The sequence below is a fragment of the Entelurus aequoreus genome, linkage group LG05 (assembly GCF_033978785.1).
Source record: "Entelurus aequoreus isolate RoL-2023_Sb linkage group LG05, RoL_Eaeq_v1.1, whole genome shotgun sequence".
Taxonomy (NCBI): domain Eukaryota; kingdom Metazoa; phylum Chordata; class Actinopteri; order Syngnathiformes; family Syngnathidae; genus Entelurus; species Entelurus aequoreus.
The window spans coordinates 3937006-3946522 of record NC_084735.1 but is presented as its reverse complement, the minus strand read 5'-3'; the positions used below and the strand labels follow the sequence as shown (position 1 = coordinate 3946522).

Here is a 9517-nt window from a genome sequence, read left to right as displayed (position 1 = left end):
GCAGTTTCAGATCTTCCTTTGAGCGTTATTCCCCGCATCTACTTTGTTTTAGCAATCAAGACTATTTAAGTTGTTTTTATCCTTCTTTGTGGGGACATTGTTGATCGTCATGTCATGTTCGGATGTACATTGTGGACGCCGTCTTTGCTCCACAGTAAGTCTTTGCTGTCGTCCAGCATTCTGTTTTTGTTTACTTTGTAGCCAGTTCAGTTTTAGTTTCGTTCTGCATAGCCTTCCCTAACCTTCAATGCCTTTTCTTAGGGGCACTCACCTTTTGTTTATTTTTGGTTTAAGCATTAGACACCTTTTTACCTGCACACTGCCACCTACTGATATGGCAGAGTACTACATGCTTACTCTGTCGAGCTCTAGACAGCACCGACACTCAACAACACATAAATTGCAGACTATAATTACTGGTTTGCAAAAAATATTTTTAACCCAAATAGGTGAAATTAGATAATCTCAGACGGCACACCAGACTGTATCTCACGGCACACCACAATGATGGTTGAAAAACACTGCATTAGGGGAGTAACTGAACCAATACAGCAAGTCATGAAGAAACACAACAGTTAAACATCACACAAAAAACAAGACAGTTACTCGTACATCCAAAAGACAAAATAGAACAAGACAACCAGGTAGACTTGACAGGTCTGCCTGGTTGGCCACGCCTATATTGCAAAAAGCCGCTGCCTGACCAGGGCTCAGGAAATCTGCAGAGACTCCTCCCACCCCCACCAAGGACTGTTTTAACTGCTGGACTCTAGAAATAGGATCTGCAACCTCCGTAGCAGAACCTCCAGGTTCTGTAACAGCTTCTTCCCACAGGCCATCAGACTCTTGAACGTATTATAATAATCCCCACAATTCCCCCCAAAAACGGATTAACTAGCTGGAATATAAAGACAATATAACACACATCCATAAAGATGGATGCATATGCAAAAGTATAATGTATTTATCGTACATTAATCTATTTATATACAGTATATCTTATTGCATTGACCAGCATTCCTCCAATGGGGAATTCAAATTGCTAGTCTCTCCCAGATTCTTTTTATGGCAATAAGCTGATGTTTATATTCAATCAACAGGCAGCAGTTGGTATTTTGTGGTTTATTCTCCAAGCTTAGAGGACAAACGTGAGACCAATCTAGCACACCAGCGTTCCCCAGCCCGGTCCAGATCGGTCTCCCCTCAAACCCCCGGAAGTCCCGTGATCTTCCCTCTGTCCCTCGCCCCCACTCCCTTTGTTTAGACTACTCCGAGTTATCTCTACTCTGACACATTCCAATCTAGAAGGCCGACACCTTACTATGAGACTCAAAAGAAGGAAGAATACTAGCTATTCTTTATACGACTATAGGAGTTTAGAAAGAAGTAACACTTAAATATGGATATGATTCTGATCTGCTTCCCACAATCTGCACCTTGTTGCTCTTTTATCCTTCACTACAACGAGCTAATGCAACAACATTCCGTTCTCATCTCTACTGTAAAGTTCAAATTTGAATGACAATAAAAAGGAAGTCTAAGTCTATAAGAAGGCAACACGTCACCGTGGTCAGGTGACCCTTTTGAAGAAGACTGCAGATGACAGTCGAAACATGTCAGGTAAAGATTCCATCTAACATACCGAAAATGTGGGCTGATTACAAGAACATTTGATAGGGTGAACGTTTTGATACTTGAAGGGTTCCGATCGGATGAACACTCTGGGCTGTGGGGCGCGCCAAAGTTTTGCCACGGATTAATAATAATAATAAATAGATGGTGTTTTGCTGTGGAATCTTACATGTGTCAATGTTTCACACGGTTGTGTTATTGTGTGTCTCTGTGGACATTCACACAATAATACAGATGCCCTGCGATGTGGCCCTTAATGACAAGGACTTTGACATTAGTCTATTGCTTGATGAAGTTATCAACCATATTTGTCTTGTTCACCTAAAATGGCTTATTGACGTCGTTGTGTGAATGCTCCAATTTTTAGTTAGTTTCCTTTCTTTTGAGCAATTCTAGCAACACTTTTACAGCAGTTTGCACGCTTCTAAATAGTCGAACTCAGACCTGGGCATTCTGCGGCCCGCGGGCCACATCCGGCCCTTTGTGCGTCCCTGTCCGGCCAATCATAAATTACAAAATCAATTTAAAAAAGTATCTATGTCGAGTGTGCAATACAACGGTGCTGCTTTTGTTTTGAAAAGCGTTATTTGTATTACTTCCGTGTGGACGTATGCTCGTGTGCGATTGTGAGTGAATGTGAACAGCGGCAATCACAAATTACAAAATAAATTTTTAAAAAACATGTATGTCGTGCGTGCAATACAACTGTGCTGCTTTTATTTTGAAAAGTGTTATTTATGGGCGTATGTCCGTGTGTAACCTGTGAGTGAAGGTGCACAGCGACAAGTGATGCCCGGTTACCACCGAGATGTCAGCTCACGCTAAAAAAAGAAAAGTTGATGAGGAATGGCGTGTTTTCAACAAGACATGGACTGCTAAGTATTTCTTTACAGAGATGAAAGGTAAAGCCGTGTGCTTAATTTGTGATACACAGGTTGCTGTGTTTAAAGAATATAATTTGAATCGCCACTACACGACGAAGCACGAGGAAAAATACCGGAATCTGTCTGATGAAGCACGCGCAAGGGAGGCTGAGCGTTGATGGTAAAACTGCAAACCCAACAAGGACTTTTTGCCAAATTTCACACCCCCAGAGATGCAGCCGTCAGGACAAGTTTCGTCATTTCTCACAAAATCGCCAGAAAAAGTAAGGCGTTTTATTAGGGAGTGCTTATTGGACTCTGTTGCGCTGACATGCCCGGAGAAGAGGGGCGCATTTGAGAACGTGTCACTCTCCCGACGCACTGTAACGAGGCGGGTTGGAACCATCGCTGGAAATTTGGAGCTTCAGCTGAAGAACAGAACGGCCGACTTTGACTGTTTTTCACTGGCTTTGGATGAGAGCTGCGATGTACGTGACACCGCCCAGCTGCTCATCTTCTTACGTTGGATAACTGCAGACTTTCAAATCACGGAGTAGCTGGCAGCCATGCAGTCAATTAAAGAGACTTTTTTTTGATTGATTGAGACTTTTATTAGTAGGTTGCACAGTGAAGTACATATTCGGTACAATTGACCACTAAATGGTAACACCCGAATAAGTTTTTCAACTTGTTTAAGTCGGGGTCCACTTAAATTGATTCATGATACAGATATATACTATCATATATACTATCATCATAATACAGTCATCACACAAGATAATCACATTGAAATATTTACATTATTTACAATCAGGGGTGTGGAGGGAGGGGGGGGGGGGTGGGGGGGGGGATATGGACATCAAGTAGTGGACATAGAGAGAGAGAGAGAGAGAGAGATCAGAAGGCATAAGAAAAAGAAAAAGTATCTGCATTTGATTGTTTACATTTGATTATTAGCAATCCGGGGAGGGTGTTAGTTTAGGGTTGTAGCTGCCTGGAGGTGAACTTTTATTGCGGTTTTGAAGGAGGATAGAGATGCCCTTTCTTTTATACCTGTTGGGAGCGCATTCCACATTGATGTGGCATAGAAAGAGAATGAGTTAAGACCTTTGTTAGTTCGGAATCTGGGTTTAACGTGGTTTGTGGAGCACCCCCTGGTGTTGTGGTTATGGCGGTCATTTACGTTAAGGAAGTAGTTTGACAACCACAGGTAATGACTTGTTCACATAGGTAAATGCGTGTTTGGACATGTTAGGACTGAAATGGGACAAGCTGGCAGGTGTGACAACAGATGGTTGTCCAAATCTGACGGGGGGAACATTTTGGACTTTTAAAGAGGATGCAGGATAAAGTGACAGAAGTTGACATTTTTGCATTGTATTATACATCAGGAAGTGTTGTGTAAAACAGTGTTAAACATAAAACCATCAAAAGCAATCTGCTTTTGTATAAAGTTAAGTTAGGTTGAATGAAATTATTATTATTATTATTTATCTTACGGTATATCAAAAATAATTTGAGCAAAATTTAATTAGACCCCTGGTCTAACTGCAGTCGTGGTCATGTGACTTGCGGGGACTTTCTCACACACAAAAAAAGGAATGAAAACACTGGAGTGGACTCCGGCGGGGGGAGAAAAAAAAAGAGTCCCTCAAGGGGTCTGTGAATGTGAGGATGTTTTATTGACTGAAATCCTTAAAAACATGTTCATCCCACCATGTCCGACATCTTTTGCACTCTAACCATTTTTCAATATAAAATGTGACAGTTTTAAAGTCCTCATATGGCCGCCTGGTAACCGCTGACTTCTCTTTCTTCCAGACTGTTCCCCCTAATAAGCGGCTCCCTCTCAGAGAAGGCGAAGAACCTTCCCCACCGCCACTCTCTAAATGACCCCAGAGCTTGCCGCTTGACCTTTGGCGCCGCCACGGCCACCGCCGCCGCCACGCATCCTCCGCAGAGGCTGGCCAGCAGCATCCAGGGCCACGCATCCTGCAGCTCCTCCAGGTAGGGATGCACGGCCTCGGACAGACGCTGGGCTGCAGAGGGCGTAGGCGAAAACATTTCTAATCAGGGGTGGGATGTGAGTCGTAATAAATAGTCTGCTTCAAGGTAATTATTTTGATCACCTTATCATTGCAAACACTGACATTCCTTTGTGACTTTAAAGTTTTTATATTATTCTAAAATACATTTTCTGACTAGAAAATGTCAAAACCTCCCCAAACTTGTCCCAATCGTTTGTGCTACAAACTTGTTCTGTTTAACCAGTGACTAGTGTTTATGTTATTAAAGTGTTTTTAAAGGCCTACTGAAATGAGATTTTCTTATTTAAACGGGGATAGCAGATCCATTCTATGTGTCATACTTGATCATTTCGCGATATTGCCATATTTTTGCTGAAAGGATTTACTAGAGAACGACGACGATAAAGTTCGCAACTTTTGGTCGCTGATAAAAAAAAAGCCTTGCCTGTACCGGAAGTAGCGTGACGTCACCGGTTGTGGAGCTCCTCACATCTGCACATTGTTTACAATCATGGCCACATCATGGGAGAGCGATTCGGACCGAGAAAGCGACGATTCCCCCATTAATTTGAGCGAGGGTGAAAGATTCGTGGATGAGGAAAGTGAGAGTGCAGTGGAAGCGATTCAGATAGGGAAGATGCTGTGAGAGGCGGGTGGGACCTGATATTCAGCTGGGAATGACTAAAACAGTAAATAAACACAAGACATATACCGTAATTTCCGGACTATAAGCCGCACCTGACTATAAGCCGCACCAGCTAAATTTAGGGGAAAATACAGATTGCTCCATATGTAAGCCGCACCCGACTATAAGCCGCAGGGTTTTGATGTGTAATTAGCGTAGTATATAGGGGTTCCTGCTACCACGGAGGGGATTGTCGGGACAGAGATGACTGTTTGGGAACGCAAAGCGTCCCATTTATTAACAATAAATCTTTCAATCATTCAATCAAACTTTCACATCTTTGACATGGCGAACAGCATTCGTGCAGAGTACAAATAATACAACGCTGCAAAGTAATACAAAGTGCTCGCCTGTACGTTATCAAAATAACCAGCCTGCCTGTATATGAAAAGTCAGTCTTTAATCATTGCGTCATCGTCTTCCTCCTGCGTACTAAAACCACCGAAATCCTCTTCGTCGGCGTCGGAGAAGAACAGGCCGTAAATAAGCCGCACCCTTGTATAAGCCGCAGGGACCAGAACGAGGGGGAAAAAGTAGCGGCTTATAGTCCGGAAATTACGGTATATACTCTATTAGCCACAACACAACCAGGCTTATATTTAATATGCCACAAATTAATCCCGCATAACAAACACCTCCCCCCTCCCGTCCATATAACCCGCCAATACAAATCAAACCCCCGCACAACACACTCAATCCCACAGCCCAAAGTGCCGTTCACCTTCACAAAGTTCATACAGCACATATATTTCCCCAAAGTTACGTACGTGACATGCACATAGCGGCACGCACGTACCAGGCATGTGATTTTTCCGTCTAAAGTCGGAATTCCGTCTTTTTTAATCTCGGGAAAAGAAAAAAAATGATCTCCCGTTTCTTCCGTTTTTTTTTCCGACCCTAAATCAAGATTCGAGACGTAGTTTATATTACGCCGTAGTTGATTGGTCGATATGTTCCTTGTGACCAATCAGGACATCTGTTATGAATGATGACGTTAATAACGTCATCATTCATAATGGTTATTACGGCCATTTTCCATATGTAAAGGATGTCGGTTCTCGAGAGAAAGGACGCTTTACGAGTAAAAGAAATTGATAAACATGTCAAAAATAAGTTCCGATGGGACTGGATGGAAAGGGAAATCACTGATACTGTTGGGAAGAAGGAAGTTACGACTTTGTTCGGTGATTTTATTCGGAAAATCGATCGTCCCGGAAAGGTTTTGTGCACGCGGTGTCATGATAATATTGACTATGGATCACGAGGTTTAGAGGCTTTGGAAGTACATGCGAAATGCCAAAAACATATGAAACAACTTGAAGCAAGGAATACGAACTTTTCACTCGCTGGTACTTTTGGATGTCAACCGAAAGTGAGCAAACCTCACGGACTTCATCTTTTGTTTAAACTGCCGTAGACATGGAGAGGAAAGATCCGCCCACTTCAGTTGCAGACAGGGTTGTTAATAATGAGAGGTAAGCTAAAAAAATATTTGCTTGCGAAATACGCACGTTTGTTTTAAATATTAACCAATTATTGCTTTGCGAAATATAAATGGGTTTTTCTAAAAATAAAAAGCCACGTGAAAATATATGATGAAATTACAGAAATTCAAAGAGTCGCATTATTGATTCCAGCTAACAATTTATTTGAAATAAATTTGCATATAATACTATTTTGTAATATTAAGTTCTTATGTAGTCTGTTTAAACTATTGTCAGTGGTGTAACAATCTTGAAGGTCAATATTTTCACACTTGTTTCATGCAATATGTCCTCACATTATTATTATTTCCTATTTTCAAATATGAGTAAACAATACTAAACATGTTTAATTATTTTCATAAATGTATATCCTATTTTGGCGAAAAGAATGAAATGTTTACATTACATTACATCAGGGGTCAGCAACCTTTTTGAAAGCAAGAGCTACTTGTTGGGTAGTGATTAATGCGAAGGGCTACCAGTTTGATACACACTTCAATAAATTGCCAGAAATAGCCAATTTGCTCAATTTACCTTTTAACTATATGTTATTATTTATAATTAATGATATTTACACTTAATTGAATGGTTTAAAAGAAGAGAAAACACGAAAAAAATGTAAATACATTTTGAAACATAGTTTATCTTCAATTTCGACTCTTTAAAATTCAAAATTCAACTGAAAAAAAAAAGAGAAAAACTAGCTAATTTGAATATTTTTGAAAACATTAAAAAAATAATTTATTGAACACCATTACTAATTTTTCCTGATTGGGATTAATTTTAGAATTTTGATGACATGTTTTAAATAGGTTAAAATCCAATCCGCACTTTGTTAGAATATATAACAAATTGGACCAAGCTATATTTCTAACAAAGACAAATCATTATTTCTTCTAGATTTTCCAGAACAAAAATTTTAAAAGAAATTCAAAAGACTTTGAAATAAGATTTAAATTTGATTCTACAGATTTTCTAGATTTGCCAGAATAATATTTTTGAATTTTAATCATAATAAGTTTGAAGAAATATTTCACAAATATTCTTCGTCGAAAAAACAGAAGCTAAAATGAAGAATTAAATTAAAATGTATTTATTATTCTTTACAATAAAAAATAAAAAAAATACTTGAACATTGATTTAAATTGTCAGGAAAGAAGAGGAAGCAATTTAAAAGGTAAAAAGGTATATGTGTTTAAAAATCCTAAAATCATTTTTAAGGTTGTATTTTTTCTCTAAAATTGTCTTTCTGAAAGTTATAAGAAGCAAAGTAAAAAAATTAATGAATTTATTTAAACAAGTGAAGACCAAGTCTTTCAAATATTTTCTTGGATTTTCAAATTCTATTTGAGTTTTGTCTCTCAGAATTAAAAATGCGAGACCAGCTTGCTAGTAAATAAATGCAATTTAAAGTAAGTAAGTGCTGCTATTTGAGCTATTTTTAGAACAGGCCAGTGGGCTACTCATCTGGTCCTTACGGGCTACCTGGTGCCCGCGGGCACCGCGTTGGTGACCCCTGCATTACATGAACTGAAGTAATGTGGTAATGCTGTAAATAAAGTGTAGATAATAACACTGATCAATGTGACACCTGTGGATGTGAAATGAACACAAGATGTAAATATTAGTGACTAAATACTGTTGGGACTGAACCATATACAGTGATTCATTAGGATCATTGGGTTATGTATGTTCTATTAATGATGTTTTCATGTCTTTAAACACTAAAATATTTTCTTCAAATTGTGCTGTCTTTGTTAATTTTAGCATGTTAAATTGGTGAAAAACCAGGACCTGGCTGGGGGCCTTCGTCCCCCAGACCCCCGGAAATTTTTTCAGTCTTTTTCATTGTGGTCAAATCACATGCCTGGCGTACGGGCAAGCGATCAAATGTTTGGAAGCCGCAGCTGCGTACTCACGGTACCGCGTATCCAACTCAAAGACCTCCTGGTAAGAGTCTCTGTTGTCCCAGGCCAATGGTAAAGCTTGACTGTCATCGTTCGGGAATGTAAACAATGAAACACCGGCTACGTGTTTGTGTTGCTGCAGCCGGCCGCTAATACACCGCTTCCCACCTACAGCTTTCTTCTTTGCTATCTCCATTGTTCATTAAACAAATTGCAAAAGATTCACCAACACAGATGTACAGAATACTGTGGAATTTTGCGATGAAAACAGACGACTTAATAGCTGGCCACAATGGTGTCCCAAAATGTCCGCTACAATCCGTGACGTCACGCGCAAACGTCATCATACCGAGACGTTTTCAGCAGGATATTTCGCGGGAAATTTAAAATGTCACTTTATAAGTTAACCCGGCCGTATTGGCATGTGTTGCAATGGTAAGATTTCACGATTGATATATAAACTATCAGACTGCGTGGTCGCTAGTAGTGGCTCTCAGTAGGTCTTTAATTATAAACAGCCCCCCACCTTGTCAAAATTAAAATGTCACTAACATAAAAACTGGAATAGTTAGCCGAAAAAAGTGCAGCACAAATGTTTCAGACAAGTTTGGGGAGATTTTGACCGGGTGGGGAAGCTGGTTATGAAATATACGATGTTAATAACATAAACTGTAATATTTACTAACATAAAAACTATAATAGACAAAAATAAATTGCAGCACAATTGTTTGAGGCAAGTTAATAAACTTTAAAAAAAAAGACCCCAATATTTGGACACAAAAGCGGTTTTACTGTCGCAATGTCACACAGGAGCATTTAAAAAAAACAAAACGTTTGACTTGAATGCACGTCATTTATTTGCTCAAAACTTGGCACCAGTTTTATGTAAAATTGTGGAGTGAAATTTGCCAGCGAGCAA

The 9517-nt window shown here is 39.6% G+C and overlaps 1 protein-coding gene across 1 annotated transcript in view; it reads right to left on the bottom strand.

Annotated features, from left to right (window-relative positions):
* Positions 1-4274: 4274 nt before the first annotated feature.
* LOC133649552 (tyrosinase-like) overlaps positions 4275-9517 on the bottom strand; it is a 12907-nt gene continuing 7664 nt past the window's right edge. Inside the window, 1 exon segment of the mRNA XM_062046143.1 lies at positions 4275-4534. Within this exon segment, the coding sequence (XP_061902127.1) occupies positions 4275-4534 (260 nt within the window).